Here is a 25,217-nt window from a genome sequence, read left to right on the forward strand (position 1 = left end):
GTTGAATCCTAGTAGGGAAGGGGCATGAATGCTTTAGGGCTGATATGTAAGTGCTGTCTGGCTTTTGGCAGCCTACACAGGCAGAGTCTTCTGCAACAGGTCCCATGGCAGCTACTGTGTAAGCTCCATCTGTACCTTGGAAAACAGGCTGGCGAGGAAGGAGGAAGGAGGAAGCAGGTTCATTGCTAGGCTAATTGTCTGGAGGTGGGTGCTTTGGTGGAACAGGAGTCCAGACTTAGCAAAGATTTTTCTGCTGGGCAGGACTGTAACTAGGAAGGGGCAACAGGCATAACCTGGACAGGGACACACAGTGGGCAGAAGTCACTTAATATACTGACATCTGCTGTATAAAATGTGGCTGCAGTTCTCTTCAGTACAGAAGCATGATTTCAAGATAAGGGAGATGGAAAGCCAGATGTCAACTTGCTTAGAGGGGCACCAAGGTAGGAAAGGACGCCCTTGGTAGTTCCTCCTTGGCTCCATGTGCCTGCAGGCTAACACAACAAAGCATATTCAGCCAGTGCACTGAATATTGCTGGGAAAAGGAGAGAAAATCCTGAATCCTGTCATCTGGTCAGCAACCACTTCTGAGCAGCAAGAACTTGACATTTCAGCATCACTACCCTTCATAGCTTACAACCATGTTTACCTAACCCTGGTGTCAATTGGTGGGAGGGAGGAGGTATTAGATGTGGAAGCCTACCACAATGGGTGTAGAAATGACTAAGTAGTGGCATCGGTGACTGTACTGCTACAAATCAAACAGCCTTTGTTGCTATCTGTAGCTCCCAACTTAAAACACGAATGCATTTTATGCTGTCTAAACCTTTTTGCAAACAGTCTCCAGGCCTCCCAGTAAACCCCCTGATTTTCTCTAAAGAGTTGCATAGCCTATTCTGTAGTCGCGCCCCCCTCTTATAATCAGGAGGTGCAAGTTGTTCTTAAAGTGTCAGCTGCTCACACACACACACACGATTAGGTTATGAAAGGCTGATGAAACAAATATTCAAAGCAGCTCTTTCTCTCACAGAGACACGAAAGGAAAATGAAGGGGGAAACTAATCACAGCCTTTCAAAACAAAGGAAACCAGAAGCCAAGAAGAGGAGTGACAGGACAGGCTGTGCAGTCTAGTAGGAAGAGTTCACCACTCTATCTACCACCAGGACACTACTACTAATACCAAACACGGTCCAGATAAGCCTGAACTACGTGGGCAGATATCTACAGTGGCTGCAATCCAGGGGCAAGTGCTTCCATTTCCGAACAAGGGGCACCTCACTTCTGCTCCGCTTCACCCGGAGCACGTGCAGCCCCTTCTGTTAGTTCTTCCAAAGACAGAGCAAGAGGCTCACTGCGAACAGTACTTGGCTCATCTTCTGTTTCTTTGGAGACCTCAAACTCTGGCTCGTTGCTGGACACATCTAGGCATTCTTTGCCCAAGCTGTCAGGCTGCTTTGAAGAAAGGTCTGAATCAGCAGCCCAGTCAGCTGGTTCATCACAGGCAGAAAGGTCAGTGCTGATCATGTCTGGTACTTGTTCCTCAGCTTTGGTTACAGCCTGTGGTGCCCTGGAATCGAGTTTGGGTAAAGCATTTGGGGGCACTTCCTGTTTGGAGGAAGCTTTTGATGGTGGCACATCTGGTTCCCTCTTGATACACACCTCCGTGGCATCTTTTTGCCATGGAAACGAGAAGTCTCGCTTCCTTCCAAACACTGCCCCCTGAACACTCTCCACTTTACCAGTTTTCTCATCCCTTCCTCCACCCAACAGAGCTGAGGAAAACTTGTTGAAGCTAGATACGAGGCCTGGCTCAGCTGCCAGCTTCCTTGCAGAAGTTGGATGTGTTGAGAAAACAGACCCAAATGGCACGCTGCTACCTGTTGAAGACATGAAGCTGAATTTTGTCAAAGTTGGAATGCTTAGAATTTCAAACATGGGTTTGGTGTTACTGGCATCTGTAGGAATACTGGCAGGCTTACTCTGACTCTCCAAACTGCTTTTCAAGGGAGCAGCCTCTGGGGCCACTTCATTGATCATTAAAGGCTCTTTCTGTTCAGCTGGAATATCAGACTCTATTTCAGGGATCCTACGCTTATCTCCATGGAGCAAATCATTTGCAGCAGCTTTTGGTTACATTTCCAGGGTCCCAAATGTGTCTGGTGGATAAAGATCAACACCTGCCTCATTCTTTATAGCTACTTGTTCAATTGTTAGTGCAGCATTCAATTCTGACTGGTTCAGTTTTTCACTTGCCTTGTCAACCTTGTGTTCCAGCTCAGCTGCACGACCCAAATCCATCTGGTCAACACTAACATCGGTTTCCAATTTCAGGTCTGGTTGCTCTTCACCATCAGGGAGAGTATCCTTTTCCTCTGCATGCACTTTGGTCTTATCCAGCCTTCCAGCTGCTTCTCTGTTAGCTGCATCACATACATCTTGACTACACAGGGCAGTGTTCCTTGGTGCATCAGACATCATCAAGACAGTGTCCAGCTGCATCTCTTCAGGGCGCCGGTCCGTACTTGAAACTAAAGTTGCTGAAGCGTTAGATGGAGGTTCTTGACCCTTTTCAGGTCTTTCACTCCACTTTCACCATTTTTTTTTTTGTTGAGTTCTTTTCTGCCCAAACAGAAGTGACATCTTGTTTGGTCTTGTTTTACAACACTGTTGGCATCTGTCTCTAACAATTTGTCTCTAAATGTTTTGTTTTGCTTTGTGGAGCCTTTACCAAGATCTGGGCCTACAGCCTCCCTGGTCCTAGAACTAGCATCCTGGGGCTTTGAAGTCCCTGCAGGCTTTGAAGGGGCCTCTTGCGTTGTTCCTTTAAAAATATCAAAGAGATCACTTGTAAATGTTGGCGAAGGCCCACTTGGCAGAGATGAAAGACCAAACAATGAAATGCTTGTCTCTTGTGCACCAGGAGCTGCTAGAATTTGAGGCTGGGAAAAGAAGCCGGACAATGTTTTAGAGGGTTTCATTTTTGTCATGAAGCTTGAAAAAGTTTCAGCAGAGGAATCTAGAACAGATTTGCCACTCTTGGATTCTTTAGGCTTTTCCCGAAGGTTAGGTGCTGCTGGCATTTTAGGGAGAGGTCTTTGGCTCTGGGCCTGCTGCTTTCCAGCAGTAGATGGAGTACTATCTGGTTGCTTGGGATCCATTAACTTCACTTCAGGTACATTTGGTTTTCCTTCAGATATGACCTCCTGTGAAAAGTCTTCAGGAGCAGCAGCAGCAGCCACAAGAGCCACAGAAGTCTCACCAAAAACTGAACTAGGTTCTGTCTTTTCAGAAGTCTTGTTCCCAACTGAAGGAACAAATTCTCTCTCAGAGGACAACACAATATCACTCTTTTCTGCATTGTCTTGCAGCTGTTCGGCTGGTTTCAGGATCTCCAGAGGGGAGGAGGTACCATCCTCCTGCAGCTCAGGAACTTCAGGGCCCGGCTCAAGACAAACTGACCGATCTTCTCTATTTGTATCATCATCAGGAAATCTACCAGACACTAAAGGCATTTTTTGCTCATTTTTTGCTTCCTCATTTTTTGCTTCTGAAGCACTTGCCACAGAATGTTCAGCTACAGACGTTTGTAACTCACTTGCCTTGCAGTCCAGTCCAAAGGCCTCTTGCTCACCAAGTGCAGTCTCTATAACATCAGCAGCAGTTGCCTCTTTATTCCCCAAGCCCTGCTGCTGCCTGGCAAGGTCAATGTCAGAGTCAACAGAAACACACTGCTTCACAGGGGGCTTTACGGTTGCTTGCTGCTGAGGTGGCTTCACAAGATTTCTCCTTTCGGGAGCAGCACATAGTTTTTCATCCAGGAAGGAGGTCAGGTTGAAAAAGCTGACGCTGGAGCTACTCTGAGGCACATGTTTCTTTGCAGTGGGCCCTCCGGACAGAAAAGAAGGCATCTTGAACAGATCTTCAGCTTCTGGGGGCTTGGCATTAGGAACTGGTGCAGGAGCTGGGGCTTTCTTTGGGGCAGTGCTGGCTGGCTGAGGCTTTGAAGATGCAGCCTGAGAGCAGCCAAATGGCCAGCTAAATCCAGGCTCCCTTGGGGGCTGATTGGCCTCACCTGGCTGAGTTTCATCACGGACAGTTCCGGTAGGGCTGCCTTGTTGCTGTCCTGGCGCAACAGCTGGCCCACTGCCGTGCTGTGCTGGTGGCTGACTTGCTTGGCCCACCCCAGGGCCTGCATGCACAGGAGATGGCTGGGATGCTGCGTTTCCTGCTCTGGGAATCCCCTTCACTTGAACAGTTCCCCTTCCTACCTCTCTGTGTGGTTCTTCACTAGGGACAGTGGGCTTCGTGGCAACCTCCCCACCCGCCTGCTCCACAGGGGCACGAGAGGCAGTGGCAGGATGCTTATGCTGGCCAGTTTTCTCCCTTGTTTTTGCTGAGGTGTGGACTCCACTTTTTGGGGGGACCCTGGCATTTGATGGGGAAGGAGCTGCGTCTACTTTGAAAAGGACCCCAATGGAACCAAAGAACGATGCAGTGCCTGTGGATTCCATCTGCTCCTGAGGCATTTTCTTCTCGGTTTCATTTTCCACCAAATTAGGTTATGCTGCTGGCGAGGGCTGTGGTGCTTTGTTTACCTGTGTTTTAAAGAAATTAAAAAGCCCAGAAGGTTGACTTTTATCAGGCTCTGCAGTTGAGGACGAGTCTTCTCCCAGACTAAAAATCTTCCGTGCTCTCTTAGACAAGGTGTCCTCAGCCTCTGTGGATGTCTGGCTGGGGACTGACTGAGTCGCCTTGGGTCCATCCCTCCTCACGTTGGCCCTTTGCTGACTCGGGACGGGAGCAGGCGTAACACTTTTGTCCAGCTGGCTGCTCCTGCTGTCCATGGGACCCTGGCTTAGCTGAGAAGGAGATCTGACCAGCTGAGGCTTTTTCAGCTGAGCATTCTGAGGAGTGATTGGCTTTTCATACCTAACAGACTTATCCAACCTGTCTGTATCTTTTCTCTCTGGTGTACACTCTATGCGCTGATGGTTTTGCATATCCTCTTCTATTTTTCTGGGTGGCATAGTTGGAAGAGCATCATTTTTGTTTCCCAACAACTCCAGTGGAGTGTCTCCTTTCTTCACAACCACATCTTCTAGTGATTCATGCCCATCCAAACCCTTACCCATCAGGCCACCCAAAGCAGGAAATAAAGATGTAAAGTTGCTCACTGATGGCTTTTTATTTTCTTCAGGTGTTTTGACTTCTGTCACACTCTGAGACACTGACAGCGGCTCAGACTTAGCAGAAGACTGAAATATACGGAAGCCAAACCATCTCGAAGGCCCACTTTCAGAAACGGTCATAGGGGTCCTGTCTGGCTGTTTGGGTTGAGCTTCCTCTTGTAGCCTCCCACTAGAATTCATCCTGGAATGAACTCTAAGGTCAAGGGTTAAAGGAGGCTCTTCTGAACACCACTCCATTTCACGCTCAGGTCTAAAGTCTATGAGTTTTTGCAATTTGTACCCTGAAAAGTCTAAAGGTTGCTCTCTGTGGTAATAAATGGACTCCTCAAACATCTCTAAATTCATGTTCATAAGTTGATCACTTCTTTGCAGAGCTACAGACAAATCAAGTGGTTTGTTTACAAAGTAATTATCCAATTGCTCCTCTTCAGCAAACCAGAATAATTCTTCTTCATTACCAAGAGGCACTTTGAACCCACAAACAGTGATCATGTTATCTCCCAAGCCAGTGTTCTGCAAAGCAATCTTTGTATAATTATAATCCCAGTAGTCTGGATGAGTATAAGTGTCAGGAGTGCATATACAGACATACTGCCCAGTAGGATCGGTGAGTAGAGAATAAACGTACTGACCATCACTGTACATGTAGTATCCGCAATTGCCATCTTCTGAAGGCCACCAAACACCATTCTCAAGCAACATCAGCCAGTCCTGGTACTTCTGGCTGTAAGATGAATATACAAAGCTTCCTTCCAAGCTCAAGGACTCCTGATCAATTAAGGTCCACATATCATCATCACAAAAATATTAATAGCTTAAGTCCATGGGCATCTCTTCCAAAATATAGTTGCAGCCATCGAATAGGGGAAGGTTTCCATTGAAAGAATGAGGTGCCCACATCTCGGTTTCTTCTACAATTAAATCTAACCAATCAAATGATTCATGTGACATGACACTTAAATCTATGCTCTGTGTATCAAAATTTGCATTTGACCTCCAATCCATTAAGTTTGCATTTCCATCTTTGTTACACAAATTTACTATTGTGTCATTAGATTCAGGCCACTCCAGAAACTCTGCCAGTGGGACAGAATTCTGCTTTAAGACACAATAAACTGGCAAGGGAACCTGGTGAGCATTCAAAGAATATTTTCCTGCATCATATTCCCAGTCAAAGCCAGAACGACTTCTTGTTTCCTCAAAGGCAAGATAATGCCCTGAGCAGTCATATAATTTTGCATTACGTAAAGAAGAGCAGAGAAATGCATTTGATCTTTCACTGAGAACTGCTTGATAAATATTGGAATCTGTATCTTGTCCACAAAGGGTTGGTTTTGCCGTAAATTCTTGTACCTTTTGCTGTGAGCTTAAAGCATTCTGAGAGTTGGATCGCTGATGGAAGGGAACATGTTCACTGTCCATTTCGTTAAATTCTAGGTGAGGCAAATGTCCATTCATCTTAGCAGTCTCAGTCACTCTCTCCTCTACTTTTTCTTTTGGTTTGTGCATGACATTCCTTATGAAGCTAGCCATCTCCTGTTTTCCCCCAACATTTTCTTGGGTACTGGGAGTCACATGTAAGCCATGGACTTTTCTCCAGAACTAGCCTCTTTGCTGCTTTCAAAAAACTTCATTATACCAAGAGAGCTTGTTTTTGTCTCATCTGGCTTACACTCAGACATGTTTTCACTTGAAGCAAACTTCAATAATCCAGAAAGTAGGCCACTCTTCTGGCTCTCAGTTTCATTTTTAACATTCAGCTCTTCCCTGTATGTGATATGGTCTGAAGATGAATGCCGGAAAAGTCCTGAAAGCAAACCCGGACTCTGCTGCATGGCCTTCTCTTGAATATCATCCATCACCTTACCCTCTCTGATTCTACTAGTAGGCATGGATTTTCCTACCTTAGTATTTAAGTCAGATACTTTTGGTATACCTGCCAGTGCCCTGCTACATTTTGAATCTTTGTGATCTTGGACACTCATGCGATTGTGATCATGCTCCTTGTGTGCAATTTTTGAAGTGTCTGAAGCAATCTGATTTGTATGTCCACTTTTTCGTGCACCCAGACCATCTTCTTTGCTAGTTTCATTTTTCCTCATTGACTCCTCTTTTCTTTCAGGTACATCAGGAACTGAAGAAGTCTCTGAGGGGCCATTTCGGCACCTTCTGAATTGGTGCTTTTGTGACCCTCTTCAGCATTTAGTAGCTTGTCACTAAAACTCTGTTGGCCAGTTTGATCTTTTGAAGTTGTCAGGTTTTCAGCAGAAGCAACTTTCAAGAATGACGTGAAAGTTCCTAGCCTTTCTTTATTATCTTGTTGTTTATCTGAAAAGCTAAAGCTGCTCAAAAAGAGAATCTGTGGCTTACCAGTGGAAAAAAAACTGGAATCACTGCTTGGAGAGCTAGCTTTTCTGACGTCATCTTCAGAACAGTGACTTTTTCCCACGCCCAAGGGTGTCTCTTTTAACATAGATTCAGTAGAAGAAGGGAGCATCAACTGGCTGAAAGATTTTTTAAATGGATTAAAAAAGTTACCAGATGATTCCCTCTGCTGTGGTAGTTGGGCGTTAGTCCTCTTTTTAGCTTCATTTTGCTTGTTTTCCAATACTTTTCCTGCAGGATGTTGATTTCTTGCAGTGTCTGGATGTTCTTTAACAACTTTATCAGGCTGACTAGTGATATGAGGCCCATCAGAAGACTTCTGGGGCCCACGTGGTTGCTTGGGAACAGCCAGACTCTCAAAACTGGCTTTCAAGCTGAAAGAACTAACAGAGCTCGAGAGTTCACCAAAGATTGAAGACACTGGGCCGCTGCTTGTGCTTGCTTCTGTTTCGTACTTGCTCATTTCAGGAGAGGCAACATTTGTGGGTCTGGCATTATCTTCATGTGGTTTCTAGCTTACTTTCACTTCACAAGCACTAGGATGTGGAGTGTCCACCTTCGTAGGCTTCTCCTGTTTTACAGTCTCTCTCTTTGGTGCTTCTTTTTCAGAGAAGATTTTTAAAGGCTTGAACATACCTAAGACAGAATTCACTACTGAACCTGGGTTCTGAAAGGAGGACTAGGCATTTTTTGCTGAAGCATCCTGAACACCAGGGATCGGAGAAGCATTGACATCTCTCACAGCTTTTTCCGGGATGCCCACATTGGCATCACCGGCTTGTCTCTCACAGCTATTGTGGATGAAAGAGGAAATTGTTGTAATCAACTTTACATGTGATTTACTTTCTGTTTTCTGTTATGAAGAGACATTGTAAGATTCAGGCTTACTTGAAAATGTATTTATAATGCCTCCCTCAGATTGACCCAGGACCTCTGATTTATCTGGTGTTGAAGATAAAAGCTTTTCAACGGATGCTGTTAAATGCTTTGTTCCTGAGCCCACTTTCTCAGTGAGAGAACTAAACAAGGAGTTTACAGTGTTCTTCACTCCAAACAAGTCTAGCAATGCCTCCGGTATGCCTTTGCTCCTCTCAATGTCCTCTGTCTCTGGCTTTGCCTGTTCTGAATGGAAACTCCCCTCTACTAATTTATCAGCACTGGCCTGCTTGAGAGATGGACATTCATTCATAGTTTTAAGTTTTGGAAGGGTTCCAAACTTACTAATCTCTTCCTCCTTTTCAGCTAAGTATTCAGACACAGTTTCAACTAAGCATTGCAATTCATCCATTGCATCAATGTATTCTTTAGTGGGCTCTTCTATATGGGGAGAGAGGATCAAGTCTTGCTTAAGACAGCCATAGTTTCCCCTCCTTGTCCTGTGAGGGTTTTTCTCCCTTTGTAATAAGGGTATAGCACTTCCAGCATGGCTGTCAGTAAGGTTTCCAACATGGTGGATATTTGGTTCACACCATGCCTGTGAAAGTGTAGCTATTTCTTCCATTTCATCATCATCTGAAACAGGGGAGTACTGGAGTTCATCAGATGCACTGCTGTCGAACTCTTCAAGAACGCTTAATGGCACAAAAGAGTTAGCTTGCTCTTCTGGGTGTATACCATTTTCACCACCAAAATGGACTGATCCCAAATCATGCTTTGCAGGTTTATTGGTGGACACTTTGCCACTCTTGACTAGGAGGCCATTTTTGTGTGGACGCAGAACTGGACAGACAGGTAACTGTTTTTCACTTTCAGTGGGACTGCCACTATATTTTTCAGTTTCATTATAAGCAGGATAAATGTCACGTTCAGTTTCTGTTTTAATGTCGCCCAAAGAAACCGTCTCACAAGGAAGTCCCAGGTTACCACTATTTTCTAGTGCAGTTCGGTCACATTCTTCAAAATTGTTATTTCTTAGCTTTCTTCTTCTTCTTCTCTATTGTGTCATATTCCTCTGGATAGCAAGGAACACCCAGATCTCCTGATTCTGTACAAACCTTCTGTGAATACCTTGCTCCTTCATGATGACCAAAGTTCTCCCTTTTTGAAAGTCTGAGACTTTCCTGCAGACTTCTGCTCCAGTGATTTTTTTCTAAAAAATCTCCTACTAACTGTTCACCCAATTCCACATAGTTCTCATCATACTCTTCTTGGCCAACGTCACAATCAAATGGAATGATCCTGACTTTCCCACTGCTAACTAAAGTTCCTTGTCTGATACATGAGGAGGGAAAAGTATAAGAAGGACAGAAGGTCAAAGGAAAAAAGGAAGGAGCAAGAAGGGTGAAAAACAAAAGAGAGCTGTAAGAGAATACTTGCAAAGGAGCATTTCATAAAGACCAAGTCATATCATGAGTTTCATACATAAAAATGAAACATAAGCATGTGTTATGACATTTTCATGCAACACTGAAGTTATTTATTAACACAAAACATTAAGAAACACTCCACTTCTATTTTTATTGCAGATCAATACTAGATTGTACTTACTAAGGTAGGAATAGGAGAGCGTGAAATATAGCTAATGCATGTATTCCTTTTGAAGGCTTTAGCAAAATAACGTTAAAGTGATATATGGTATGTTGTTTATAAGCCTCCATTAAATACAAGAGCTGGATATTAAAAATGTCAATAAATAGTGACTTCTAACATTTTAGGTAGCTATCGGAACTGGAGTCTATCAGCAAGCATTTTAAAAAGGGGGAATTTGCAATGTACTAATATAACTAATATAATTCATGATTCTTTATTCAATTGTTATTTAAATGATTTGATTGGGTACTGTTTAACATCTGATTTTCACTCTCCAAAACTGGCAGAGACTAAATGCCCATTATTATTATAAGTGGATGACACAGTCCTTATGTTTTATCAAAAATAGGTCTCAAGCGTTTACTTTGCATTTTGATGACTTATTACAAGGCCAACTTGTTGACAATTAATTTTAGCAAAACAAAGATTGTTTTTTTAGGCATCCCTTGACAAATAAGTGGATAATTGATGGGCAACACATACATCAAGTTAAGCAGTTTAAATATTTGGGCATTGTGTTTCCTTCTACTCTTTCTTGGGCCACCCATAGACAATACGCAGTGCAGATAGTGCAGAATACTATTAAGGCCGTCCTTCGTTTTTTCTATACCAAGGGGGCTCAATTTATACCTGCTGCCATTCAGGTATTCAAGGCTAAACGTTTGCCACAGTTATTGTACGATGTTCCAATTTGGAACCAGGGATTTAACTTAGTTGTGGAGAGTGTTCTTTCAAAATTCCTCAGAGCACTTTTTGGAATGTCAAGATGTGTTGCAGCCGCAGGCTGACGACTTGAGGCTGCTCTCACATCAATAGAATGTATTGCTTGGTACCTTGCTTTTAGATACTGGCTTAAGGTTGTTTACAGTGATTCCTCTTTAAGTTATTTAAGTCTTCTTCAGAAAGATGTTTATACCAGCTCTTGGTTTAAATCTTTTATTACTAAATTGTATTTGTCAGGTTTTTCTATTGATTTTCTTCATGCATAAGATCTCAGGGCTGCCAAATTTATTTGAGACCAAAGAATTAAGGATATTGATTTTCAATATTCTGTATTAAATGCCCGTAACGTTTGTTCCCCTATTTATTCAAGTTTGAGTTTTCAGTTTCCCAAATACGCCAACTCTTTGGAAAATCTGACTATCCCTCGGTATATCACCATGTTTCTTCTAGAGCTAGGTCTAATTGTCTTTCTTCTGCTCTTCTGGATGGGTGGTTTCAAGGTGTCCCTCGTGAGAACTGGTTGTGCCCCTGCAAAGATGAGGTTGTCAAATCATTGGACCTTGGTTTTTTTACATGTAATTTTTATAGGAAGGAACGTAACAGACTACTTGGCCCTATCATGAGGGACTTTCCTGGTAGGACATTGGACTGGTATTTAAAATATTTTCTGGCTGATACCAATAAGCTTATAACTGAGTCAGTGGCCAAGTTCCTCTTCCTTGCCAAAGTAGTCATAAGAGGATTCTCTTTTCTTAATTCTAATCTCTTTTATGTCTTATCTATTGTATTTTTGTATTTTAATTATTTTGATGTCATATTGATTATGTATTTTATCTATTGTAATGGGTCTGTGACCATATAAACAATAAAGATATAAATAATTCATTATAACACTAAGTGTATAATAAAGTGCATTAACTAGTTAAGTTTATCAAAAATATGGGGAAAACCCACAGTCTTTCTAGTGGCTTATCACTACAGATAAAAAAAGGAAAAGGAAACCCTGTTGACAGCAGCACGAACCAAGGAGCCATTGCTATTATTGCTTGGTGTTACTGACCTTACTCAGGTGGATGACAACACATCAGATTATTACGGACAAGTCAGAATTTTAAACACGAATCCTACAAACTCTAGCTACGATACCGACAGATTAGAACCCACAGAAATTATACGAGGATAGATTAGACAGAACTAAGCACCTAAACATATATGGCCTTGTTGGGAGGAGAGCTAATGATTTCTCTCTTCAGAGGACGGATAAAGATTCTACATTTTTCATAAAAAAGGAAGTCAACATTAACAAAAGCCACAGAGAGAAGAGCAGCAATATCAAACAGTCAGCCTGCTACTACATTTGGAAGATAATTAAGGCATGCAAACACCAACAGCTAGCTCAGGAACCCCAGCAGACCAAAGCCACATCACGGGACACTGACACGGAGGCTTTACAGAGGGCCACCCACCTATCCGACAACTCTAGCGAATGCCGACTTTCTAATGACAACTGGCGGCTTGTCACTTGACTCGACTGTGACGCAGATTCCAGGTCAGTTCGGCCACTCACAGTGGAGTCTAAGCTATCGAATCTTCTTCAAAAAGGCAAGGAAAAGTTGGGAGATGTGAAGGACAAGTGCAAAACAGAATGTTCAAAAAGCTTAGTACTGCGAAATGGAAAATGAAAGCAGGCACGCGGCTGATGGGGACGTTTTACCTGGTGCACAGTCATGCTAAGAGGTCGGATTCTTGCAAGGCAATGGAGGCCAAATCTCGGCTAGACTGGTGCCAAGAGCGTTAGCATGCCTTGAGACCTCAAGTAAGATTGTGTTAGCCTTTCCTGGGTGCCGCCTTGGGAGGCAGCTGGGATCCCAAATTTGCATGGTGGAAATAATCACTTTTCACCAACTCTATTTCATGAGAAGGCTCAGCTGCAACCCTTTCTTTTAAAAAGCATTAATCCCATTGGACTATTGTCGATGAACACTGTGCAACAGCTGCTTCTTATTGCACCTCTGTCACACTTGAAGCAGCAGTATAGTTTTTTAAAAAACAGGTCAAAGCAAGCCTGTTTTTTTTTTAAAAAAACACAGCTCTGCCACTTGCATTTAACGTGTAACCCCCCCCCCAATATTTAAGACAAGACATTCCCTGCTCTGCCACATTCACCCAGTCTTAATTCCAATGGACGTTTATGAGTTTTACTGAATCTTTGAACTGCAATGCTTTGGGACTAGCAAGCTCTGCTGAGGCTGAAATACAGAAAGACAACGGGGATCCCCTGTTCTGCTACACCTGGGTCAGGCAGGAGCAGCTACAGGTAGCCCAAAGCACACTGCATTATCACCTGCATCATAGTGTGACTTCATGCCCACAGGGTCCTGTATTTTCCTCTTCTTTTGGCATAAAGACCTGGCCAGGATATGGCTGCATTGCATGACAGAATGATGCCACAGTGGGTGGAGCAGTGTGGGGGCCATAGCTAGGCTGCTTGTGGTGTAATGGAGCAGAGAAGGGCAGGGGCAAAGTCATATCATGGGGTGACATTTGTCAGTCTTCCGCATGCCAAATAAATAAGCTTTTCTCAGAGAGAAAACCACCAAATCAACTAAGCGAAGGAAGAGGTCAGTTATATTAGTATGAACGGCTAAGGGTTTAGCTGCCACTTTTATTTTGAAAAAAATCCAGAATCCCTTTACTACGACCAACCAAAATGGCAAGCAAGTCCCCCAGAACTCTTCATCAGGCTGGATGTTAAGCAAAGCGGAGCGGGGCTGGGTGGGTGAGCAGGCCTCGCATTGCAGCCACAATGTCTGCATTCGTCAATAATTCATCTTTATGATACAGTCTTGGAAGAGGTGTGGCTATGTGGGATTGCCATGAATATCACCTGGGGCACTTCACAGTATACACCACAGCCCCAAACACACATTTCCACACCTCTATGCCAGTGGCTTATACGCCTCTCAGAGACGGGAGGGAAGAGGAAACAAGCAGCCCTTGCAAAGGAAGGTGCATGGGATGCAAAGGACTGCACAGCAACAGTGCACAGGGCCTTCGGTTTCACTGGGGACACAACACATGGGATTGACATCAGGCAGGCGTCTTCCCTGTATCCTTCTTGGTGCCTGGTTAGACAAGCCTAGGCAAATGCATAGATGCTGAGGCGTTTTAATTTTTCTTTTGCCTGCTGCTGTTTTTAATTTGTTTTTTAAATGTTTTAATTAATTGTTTTTAACTGTTTTACCAATAATTTTAAATTCTTTTGTAAACTATTATAGTTTTTTTTACAGTCAAGCGGTGTATAAATTTTAATAAATAAATATAGAATAAATAAATTCAAAGAGATTAATTCCAAAGCAGGAAAAGCAAATCTGCTTCCAATTCACAATAAGTCGGCAGCCACTGGTACATTCCTCAGACGTCCAGATGGGAATGGGTCCCACAAGAAAAAGTAATATTATATGTGGTAGGGAGGAATGTTTTGAAGCACAAACATTATCGGCAAAGTGGTTTTGGAAATAAGACATTATCCAGACTCTGGTTAAATGGATTGGTTATTGATATATGCATAGTGATGAGAGTTGTTTGTTTGTTCCTTACAACTGTACCATTCTGCACTTTCATATTGTTTTACTGAATGCTGTACCTAATTGCCTGGATCCTAAGGTAGGTTCTACTTAAGGATGTTCAGGGAAGGGAAGGTTCCCTTCTCCCTCCAGCAGCCCCCCCACGTCCCAACCCACAGAGAGACGTTTCGAAGGTCATAAGTGGCTGCAAGGGACAAGAATTTTTCCTTCCATGAGCTTTCTGGAGTTCATTAGGGTCTAAGCCATTTCATTCGTGAAATGAGTGTGTGTATCATTTCAACAGCGTTCTTGTATTTTTAATTGCCTATTTCATTAATATAAATATGCAGTTGGGGTCCTGCATCTTTGGTCTGTGGCTCATAGTTCCCAGAATGCCATACCTTGAATATTATTTTTAAAAGGAAAGCAAAGATGGGACGGTCAAGTTACTAAAGCAAGTCTTAAATTATTCCATGTGATGCGATTGCACAGTTTGGCACCAGGACAGCATTCTGACCGGTTTTCTTAACATTCACAGGAACTGCAGAGGAGCAGAATCACTTCATATTATCTGATCACAAGATATTCTGAAGTCACAGAAAGTTGTTAGTTTAACGTGAGTTTCTCTGGGGGCAAGAGAGAGAAGCACACGCTGGCTACAAAGGGGGACCTACCTGACAGCCGTCCGTTCATGGTAATCCAAATCATAGCCATGCAGAGACTCCACGCAGCACTCTCGGGAGATGCCCTGTTGCTGCAGACGGGAAGCGACAGGGAACTGGTGCACTGAAGCATTGGGCTGCGAGGTGGTGTGGTACGGCGGAGGGATGCTGCTGCTGGTCTCGCTGCGGTAGTCGCTGTCTCTGTCATCCACAGCACTATCATGGTCTTCAAAAGCTACAAGACAGAAGATGTGTGAGCAGCCGGTCCTGGTCCAAGACAGGGACACGTGGAAGGAAGGAGGGCACCTTTCAAGTCAGCTTACTTGTCTTAGAGAGACGGTGAAGCAGCACCTGGGACAAGACTTTCTGGGCTTCCTAGGGAAGCTGCACAGATTTAGCTGCTCAACCATCACAAAAGAGGCTTTTGAAAAGTTTTTCTATGACACCTCCCAAAATACATTTATACCAAAAGGCTGGCTTTATTCCAGGTGGAAGAGTGGAGGGGTGCCACTCTATCTACCTGGTTTAAGGGCTCACAGGAGAAAGTAGAGAAGGAATTTAAAGAACAACCAGCTTTTTCCCACTGCCTGCCTGCCTTCCCCTCCACAGTGTTGCAGGCAGAACTCCGGCATTTCCTCCCTCTCTTCCACCCCCCCCCCAACTGGGACCTCAAATATCGCAGCACTTCTCTGACCAGTGATGGGGAGGAAGTGGCAGCAAAAGGCAGTGGCAAGGTCAGGAAGGAAGGCAAACGCAGTGTCTGAGCATCTGTGATTGTACAGTAAGAAATGCCTTTGCAATGTTGTTAACTGGACACACAAGGGATATTTTGGAAGGAGTCCATTGACACAAAGGACAACTCAAGTTAACATTGCCCAAGGGGAAAGGAAGGAAACTCTATCTTGAAAGGCAGATCCAACCACTCCAGGGAATTTGTGGGGGTGGAGGGAAGAGAAGAAAGCATGCGGGCGCATGAGAACAAACGAACAGTATATTCTGGCACATTCTTCTTGCCAGTTCTCATGCTCTGCCTAGGATTATTGAGGTTTCTTGAGCATTTTTTTCGTTTTTGGTTGGCTAACTGAGAAACTTGAAGAGGCCCACCAGCATCTGCATAGCTCAAAAGATGAACTGTAGGAAAGTCACTATGTAACATCAAAGCACTCACTACAACCACCACCAGGTTACTGAGGGAGGACAATCAAACACAAGCACTGTCTGAAGAGGTCGTTATCTAAACCAGGGTGCACACTGCCATCTTCCAGAATCTGTGTGATATGACCAACAGGCTCCCTGCTTCACTCATAATAAACTTCTGGAAATTCCGGACAGAAACTGTCCACCAGAAACAGAGTAAGGCTCTGCTTCCTACAACACGTTTGGTTCCAGACTCTCTTCTGCTGATTTAATAAAGGATTTGTTTCTAAAAAACAAAACAAAACAAAACTGTTTCCCCTCCTCTCACTAACATAAAGCAAAATTCTAACATCCACCCAAATAAAGACGTAAAACCAGAATATAAAGCACCCTTAAGTGGGAACAAACTTCAAACAGATTTTCAACTCCTCTGAAGTAATTTGATTGTCCATGCCGGAAGTGACGTAATCTTCCGCTTTTTAAACTGCCTTGAGTGGAACTGTTCTTGTTCATCCATTGGGGGAAAGGGCTAATTTCAGTACACTAAAACTTTGGATTCATACAAAGGTGCTTATCTGGAATGCTTGGTGGAATATAAATAAATGAAGAGCAATTATCTTTTTTTTCTTCTTTAAAAAAGAGAAAACTTGCCTCCAAAAACCACATTTCCCACAGCAGGGAGCCAACGTGACAGGACAGAGTAGCCCCTTGAGGATGCTTCCCAATGTATACGGAAGGGATGGTATCCCAAAATGAGACCGCCAACCGCAAGTCCAAAGAGTTCCTTGTTCCATTTTGTGCTTCAGCAGTGGTTGTTTTGTTAGAGCGACAGAGAATCCATGGCAGGACATGGCTCTCAACTTTGATTTCCTCATTATTATTTATTTATTACAATTATAACCCGCCCTTCCTCCCAGGGTGGCAAACAAAAACACTAAAAACACTCTAAAACATCTTAAAAACAGACTTAAAATATATTAAAACACCCTTGATGTGGTTTTTGCTCCAGATGGAGGAAGGGGTGGTCTGGAAATAGGGGGGTGGTGGATGTCACCCCATTGTCATGGTCAGATCACTTCCTGGTGAAGTTTAGACTTATGGCTCCGATCCATCCCTGCAGGGGTGGTGGACAGATTAAGATGGCCCGCCCCCGGAGACTAATGGAATCCACTGGATTCCTGAATGCCCTGGGGGAGTTCCCAGTAGATAGAGCAGGTGACCCTGTTGAAGCCCTTGTCATGCTGTGGAACAGCGAGGCGCGCTGGGCTCTTGACATGGTTGCCCCCAGTGAGCTAAGGACAATGAAACAGGCTGGACTACGGCTAGAGTGCAAGTGGTGAAAGACGTGCTCTGAGGCTGATTGGGCATGAGTAAAACATCATAACCGTGCCTACTGTGTGGCGGTGAGGGCGGCAAAGAAGGCCCACTTCTCTGCCTCCATCGCATCCTCAAGTAGCCTTCCAGTGGAGCTTTTCCGTATTGTCATGGGCCTGTTGACATCAACTCCAGGAAATGGAGTTTTAGACCCTTCGGAGGCCCACTGTGAATTGTTTGCAAGGCACTTTGAGGGTAAAGTTGCTCCCCTCCGTAGCAGTCTTAATGTCCCCTCCACATCTGCTGCAGTCCCCAGTGAGGTGTCCAGTGCAACGTCTGCTGCAACCTTTTGGGAACAGTTTCAGTTGATGTGGCCTGATGACCTGGACAAGGTGCTTGCGATGATGCGGCCAGCAACATGTCCTCTCGACCCTTGCCCTTCTTGGCTTATGAAAGCTTGTTGACAGGGTTTGATCCAGTGGATCCAGGGTGTGGTCAACGCATCACTGCAGGAGGGAGTGGTTCCAGGCGCCTTGAAAGAGGTGGTGATCCAACCACTCCTGAAAAAGCCCACCCTGGACCCATTGGTTTGTGACAACCACTGACCAGTTGCAAATATCCCCTTCTTAGAGAAGGTGATGGAGAGGGTTGTGGTGCAGCAATTGCAAGTACTCTTGGATGAAACAGATTATCTTGACCCATCCCAGTCTGGGTTCAGGCCTGCTTATGGGACTGAATCGGCCTTGGTTGCCCTGATGGATGACCTTTATCAGGAGAAGGACAGGGGAAGTGCGACCCTGTTATTCTTACTTGATCTCTCAGCAGCTTTTGATACCATTGACTATGGTATCCTTCTGGACCGACTTGGTGAGATAGAACATAAGAACATGAGAAGAGCCTGCTGGATCAGGCCAGTGGCCCATCTAGTCCAACATCCTGTTCTCACAGTGGCCAACCAGGTGCCTGGGGGAAGCCCGCAAGCAGGACCCGAGTGCAAGAACACTCTCCCCTCCTGAGGCTTCCGGCAACTGGTTTTCAGAAGCATGCTGCCTCTGACTAGGGTGGCAGAGCACAGCCATCACGGCTAGTAGCCATTTATAGCCCTGTCCTCCATGAATTTGTCTAATCTTCTTTTAAAGCCATTCAAGCTGGTGGCCATTACTGCGTCTTGTGGGAGCAAATTCCATAGTTTAACTATGCGCTGAGTAAAGAAGTACTTCCTTTTGTCTGTCCTGAATCTTCCAACATTCAGCTTCTTTGAATGTCCACGAGTTCTAGTATTATGAGAGAGGGAGAAACACTTTTCTCTATCCACTTTCTCAATGCCATGCATAATTTTATACGCTTCTATCATGTCTCCTCTGACCCGCCTTTTCTCTAAACTAAAAAGCCCCAAATGCTGCAACCTTTCCTCGTAAGGGAGTCGCTCCATCCCCTTGATCATTCTGGTTGCCCTCTTCTGAACCTTTTCCAACTCTATAATATCCTTTTTGAGATGAGGCGACCAGAACTGTACACAGTATTCCAAATGCGGCCGCACCATACATTTAAACAACGGCATTATGATCTCGGCTGTTTTATTTTCAGTACCTTTCCTAATTATCGCTAGCATGGAATTTGCCTTTTTCACAGCTGCCGCACACTGGGTCGACATTTTCATCGTGCTGTCCACTACAACCCCGAGGTCTCTCTCCTGGTCGGTCACCGCCAGTTCAGACCCCATGAGCGTATATGTAAAATTAAGATTTTTTGCTCCAATATGCATAATTTTACACTTGTTTATATTGAATTGCATTTGCCATTTTTCCGCCCATTCACTCAGTTTGGAGAGGTCTTTTTGGAGCTCTTCGCAATCCCTTTTTGTTTTAACAACCCTGAACAATTTAGTGTCATCAGCAAACTTGGCCACTTCACTGCTCACTCCTAATTCTAGGTCATTAATGAACAAGTTGAAAAGTACAGGTCCTAATACCGATCCTTGAGGGACTCCACTTTCTACAGCCCTCCATTGGGAGAACTGTCCGTTGATTCCTACTCTCTGCTTTCTGCTTCTTAACCAATTCCTTATCTACAAGAGGACCTCTCCTCTTATTCCATGATGGCTAAGCTTCCTCAGAAGCCTTTGGTGAGGTACCTTGTCAAACGCTTTTTGAAAGTCTAAGTACACTATGTCCACTGGATCACCTCTATCTATATGCTTGTTGACACTCTCAAAGAATTCTAATAGGTTACTGAGACAGGACTTCCCTTGCAGAAGCCATGCTGGCTCTGCTTCAGCAAGGCTTGTTCTTCTATGTGCTTAGTTAATCTAGCTTTAATTATACTTTCTACCAGTTTTCCAGGGACAGAAGTTAAGCTAACTGGCCTGTAATTTCCGGGATCCCCTCTGGATCCCTTTTTGAAGATTGGCGTTACATTTGCCACTTTCCAGTCCTCAGGCACGGAGGAGGACCCAAGGGACAAGTTACATATTTTAGTTAGCAGATCAGCAATTTCACATTTGAGTTCTTTGAGAACTCTCGGGTGGATGCCATCCGGGCCCGGTGATTTGTCAGTTTTTATATTGTCCATTAAGCCTAGAACTTCCTCTCTCGTTACCACTATTGTCTCAGTTCCTCAGAATCCCTTCCTGCAAATGTTAGTTCAGGTTCAGGGATCTGCCCTATATCTTCCACTGTGAAGACAGATGCAAAGAATTCATTTAGCTTCTCTGCAATCTCCTGATTGTTCTTTAGTACACCTTGGACTCCCTTATCATCCAAGGGTCCAATCGCCTCCCTAGATGGTCTCCTGCTTTGAATGTATTGATAGAATTTTTTGTTGTTGGTTTTTATGTTCTTAGCAATGTGCTCCTCAAATTCTTTTTTAGCATCCCTTATTGTCTTCTTGCATTTCTTTTGCCAGAGTTTGTGTTCTTTTTTATTTTCTTCATTCGGACAAGACTTCCATTTTCTGAAGGAAGACTTTTTGCCTCTAAGAGCTTCCTTGACTTTGCTGGTTAACCATGCTGGCATCTTCTTGGCCCTGGCGGTACCTTTTCTGATCTGCGATATGCACTCCAGTTGAGCTTCTAATATAGTGTTTTTAAACAACTTCCAAGCATTTTCGAGTGATGTGACCCTCTGGACTTTGTTTTTCAGCTTTCTTTTTACCAATCCCCTCATTTTTGTGAAGTTTCCTCTTTTGAAGTCAAACGTGACCGTGTTGGATTTTGGCAATTGGCCAGTTACATGTATGTTTAATTTAATAGCACTGTGGTCACTGCTCCCAATCAGTTCGACAACACTTACGTCTCACACCAGGTCCCGGTCCCCACTGAGGATTAAGTCCAGGGTTGCCGTCCCTCTGGTCGGTTCCATGACCAACTGGTCTAGGGAATAGTCATTTAGAATATCTAGAAACTTTGCTTCTTTGTCATGACTGGAACACATATGCGCCCAGTCTATGTCCGGGTAGTTGAAGTCACCCATTACGACCACATTTCCTAGTTTGGATGCTTCCTCAATTTCATATCTCATCTCAAGGTCTCCCTGAGCATTTTGATCAGGGGGACGATAGATCGTTCCCAGTATTAAGTCCCTCCTGGGGCATGGTATCACCACCCACAACGATTCTGTGGAGGAGTCTGCCTCTTTTGGGGTTTCAAGCTTGCTGGATTCAATGCCTTCTTTCACGTATAGAGCGACTCTGCCACCAATACATCCTTCCCTGTCCTTCCGATATAGTTTATATCCAGGGATAACCGTATCCCACTGGTTTTCTCCATTCCACCAGGTCTCCATTATGCTCACTATATCAATGCTCTCCTCTAAGACCAAGCACTCCAGTTCTCCCATCTTGGTTCGGAGGCTCCTAGCATTAGCGTACAGGCACTTGTAAGCAGTGTCTCTCTCCAAGTGCCTTTGGCACTTGTGGTTTGGCCTGTGGTAATTTTGCTCTTCTGAATTTATATCCTGTGCCCCTGCTCTCACAATGCCTACTTCTAGGCCTACCCCTTTTAAAATTTCATCATTTCTTTGGTTTTTATCCCAGCGGGGAGGTTTATTCCGAACCGGACCTTCCTCAGCTCCTGTCGGGTTTCCCCCCTCAGTCAGTTTAAAAGCTGCTCTGCCACCTTTTTAATTTTAAGTGCCAGCAGTCTGGTTCCATTCTGGTTCAAGTGGAGCCCGTCCCTTTTGTACAGGCCCAGCTTGTCCCAAAATGTTCCCCAGTGCCTAACAAACCCAAACCCTTCCACCCGACACCATCGTCTCATCCACGCATTGAGACTGCGAAGCTGGGCCTGTCTGGCTGGTCCTGCGTGTGGAACCGGTAGCATTTCAGAGAAAGCCACCTTGGAGGTCCTGGCTTTCAGCATCCTACCTAGCAACCTAAATTTTGCTTCCAGGACCTCACGTCTGCATTTCCCCATGTCGTTGGTGCCAACGTGCACCACGACCACTGACTCCTCCCCAGCACTGTCTACCAAACTATCTAAACGACGGGCGATATCCGCAACCTTTGCACCAGGCAGGCAAAACACCTTGCGGTCTACACGCCCATCACACACCCCACTGTCTATGTTCCTAATGATCAAATGATAGGTATCAGAGGCACTGTTTTAGAGAGGTTCCAATCCAATCTCCAGGGTCATTTTCAGAGAATAGCATTGGGTGACTGTCTTTTGGCCCCCTGGCAGTTGTGCTGTGGGGTGCTGCAGGGTACCATCCTGTTCCCCATGCTGTTTAATATCTATATGAAGCCCTTGGGAGCAGTCATCAGGAGCTTTGGGGTGAGGTGTCAGCAGTATGCTGACGATACCCAGCTCTATTTCTCCATAACATCTGAATTGGGAGAGGCCGTACAAGCCCTGGACCCGTGCCTGGACTCGGTGGTGGGGTGGATGAGGGCCAATGAACTGAGTCTGAATCCTAGCAAGACGGAGGCACTGTGGGTTGGTGGTTCCTGAGTTCGGATAATTGGTCAGTTGCCTGCTTTGGATGGGGTCGTACTCCCTCTGAAAGAGCAGGTTTGTAGTCTGGGGTGCTCCTGGATCCATCTTTGTCGCTAGAGGTCCAGGTGACCTCAGTGGGTAGGAGTGCCTTTTACCAGCTTCGGCTGATAAGACAGCTGCAGCCGTTACTGGACCGGGATAGCCTAACCACTGTTGTCCACACACTGGTAACCTCCAGGCTGGGTTACTGTAATGCGCTCTATGTGGGGCTACCCTTGAGGTTGGTCCCGAAATTGCAGCTGGTGCAAAATGCAGTGGCGAGACTGCTCACTGGGGCAGGGTATCACCAACATTTCACCCCGCTGCTGAAAGAATTGCACTGGCTTCCCATTTGCTACCGGGCCAAGTTCAAGGTTCTAGTTTTGGTGTACAAAGCCCTATACAGCTTGGGACCAGGATACCTGAAAGACCATTTTACCTCTTATACACCCAGTCAATCACTGAGCTCTGCAGGTGAGGGCCTCCTGCAGATACCATCTTATCAGGAGGTCCATTCCTCACAACGCAGGGAACGGACCTTTAGTGTGGCAGCACCTGCCCTGTGGAAATCCCTCCCCTTAAATATTAGGCAGGCGCCATCTCTCTTATCTTTTCGGTGCCTATTGAAGACTTTCCTCTTTCAACAAGCCTTTTAAGTTCAAGACCTATCCCAGTCTGCGTCTGTGTTGGAATTGCTTTTTAATATGTTTTTAAAAAAGTAAACTTTTTTCCTAAACAATGTGTTTTTTAACCCTTTTTATTTAAGATGTTTTTAAAGCTTTTTAAAAAATGTTTTTAAAGTTGTTTGTTTTAATGTATTTTAAGGCCTGTTTTTATGTTTTAAAGTGGTTTTAGTGCTTTTGTTTGCCGCCCTGGGCTCCTACTGGGAGGAAGGGCGGGATATAAATCAAATAATAAATAAATAACAATAAAAAGTATCTTTAAAAACATCTTTTTTAAAAAAAGCTTTAAAAACATCTTTAAAAGCAATTCCAACACAGACACAGACTGGGATAATGCCTCTACTTAAAAGGCCTGTTGAAAGAGGAAAGTTTTCAGCAGGTGCTGAAAAGATAACAGAGATGGTGCCTATCTAATATTTAAGAGGAGGGAATTCCAAATGAGAGGGCCTTCTCAGTGGTGGCCCCCAAATTATGATCTTCTTGACGAGGTGCGCCTGGCGCCAACACTGTTACCTTTTCGGCACCAGGTCAAGACTTTCCTCTTCTCCCAGGCATTTTAGCATGTGTTTTAAATTGTTAATTGTGTTTTAAATTGTTTTTAAAATATGTGTTTTTAAATTTGTATATTTGTTTTAATATTTTTAGTTACTGTAAACCGCCCAGAGAGCTTCAGCTATGGGGCGTTATATAAGTACAATAAATAAATAAAGGGTCGGTGCCACTACAGTAAAGGTCCGCTTCCTATGTTGTGCGGAAGGGACCTCCGGGCAAGATGGTATCTGCAGGGGGCCCTCACCTGGGTATATAAGGGGTGAGATGATCTTTCAAGTATCCTGGTCCCAAGCTGCATAGGGCTTTGTACAACAGCAGTTGAGACAGTAATGAAAATAACTATCTTAGGCGGAGGAGAGGCAATCCTGGGATGTTAGTCAGAGTGCTCGGCCACAGTTCTAGGGCATTTTCCCTGGAGGAACATAATCCTCTTGTGCCCCGCTCAGTCCCATGGGTTGTGCATAGGAGATTATTATGTATCCATTGGGTTTTCTAGGAAACTGTCTCTAACTGGATGAGCTACTCCAGAGAGGTTATTTTCACTGCTAACACTAAACTGCTTTAAAGTGCAGAGAAGACTCTGCCAGGCACTAGAGCCTCTTTCCTTCTGGGGCAGCCACAGCCAAGTAGGAAATACACCAACGTTGCACACAGCATTCCCAGACATGCTTCTTCTTCTTCTGCATTTACGATCCCCAGGAGCTTTTAGAAACTCCACATCAATGAAGGAAGCACTCAAATGCTCTTGTGGCAGTTTCAAAGGATCAAATTCACTTTACTGAACCACCCTTAGCGTGCAGCTCTTGTTCCAGTGAATCTTTGAGCTACTTTGGGGTACAATTGTGGGATCTCAACACTGGAGTACTGCCATGCCCTGTATGTGAGGGTGTCCTTAAGGCTGGTTCTGGAAGCTGCAGTTGGCGCAAAATGCTACGTTGCTGAGTGGAGCAACCTATCACCAGCATTCAATACTCCTGTTAAAGGACATGCACTGGCTGTCAATATGCTACTAGGCCGAGTTTAAGGTTTTGTTATTAGTGCATGAAGCCCTAAACAACTTGGGAGCAGATTACCTGTTCCCAGAATGAAAGACTGCCTTCTCCCTTGCGCACCTGCCAGTAGTCACCCAAATCATCAGGAGAGACCCTCCTAGTAGCATCTCATGCTCTTGAAATCCATCTTGCAGCCACCTGGAATAGGGTTTTTTTTAGTATGGTGGCATCTTTCGTGTGGAATGCTCTCCCCTTGGAAATATGCCAATAATGTTATGTTTTCATTGTATGCTAAACTCTTTTCTGATCACCTAAACATTTTCAGATTAGTGATATTGGCCATATATATCACTAGTCACTCTGCACCTATGGGACTGCATTTTATTCCTCTTTCAACAAGCCTTTTAAGTAGAGACCATCTTTATTGTTACGGTCGGTGACCAGCTTTTTAATATGTTTTTAGGCTTTTTAAAAAAAAATTAAAGCTTTTAAAATGTTTTTAAGGATGTTTT

General features: G+C 44.4%; 1 protein-coding gene across 2 annotated transcripts in view; it reads right to left on the reverse strand.

The window, feature by feature from the left end:
* The window catches only part of UNC13B (unc-13 homolog B), a 285,289-nt gene that overhangs the window by 144,903 nt on the left and 115,169 nt on the right, over nt 1-25,217 (reverse strand). For both annotated transcript variants that reach the window (XM_061612817.1, XM_061612815.1), the window contains exon 8: nt 15,068-15,290. In XM_061612817.1, coding sequence (XP_061468801.1) covers nt 15,068-15,290 — 223 coding nt within the window. The remainder of the gene's footprint in view (nt 1-15,067; nt 15,291-25,217) is intronic.

The sequence above is a fragment of the Rhineura floridana genome, chromosome 1, assembly GCF_030035675.1.
Source record: "Rhineura floridana isolate rRhiFlo1 chromosome 1, rRhiFlo1.hap2, whole genome shotgun sequence".
Classification (NCBI taxonomy): domain Eukaryota; kingdom Metazoa; phylum Chordata; class Lepidosauria; order Squamata; family Rhineuridae; genus Rhineura; species Rhineura floridana.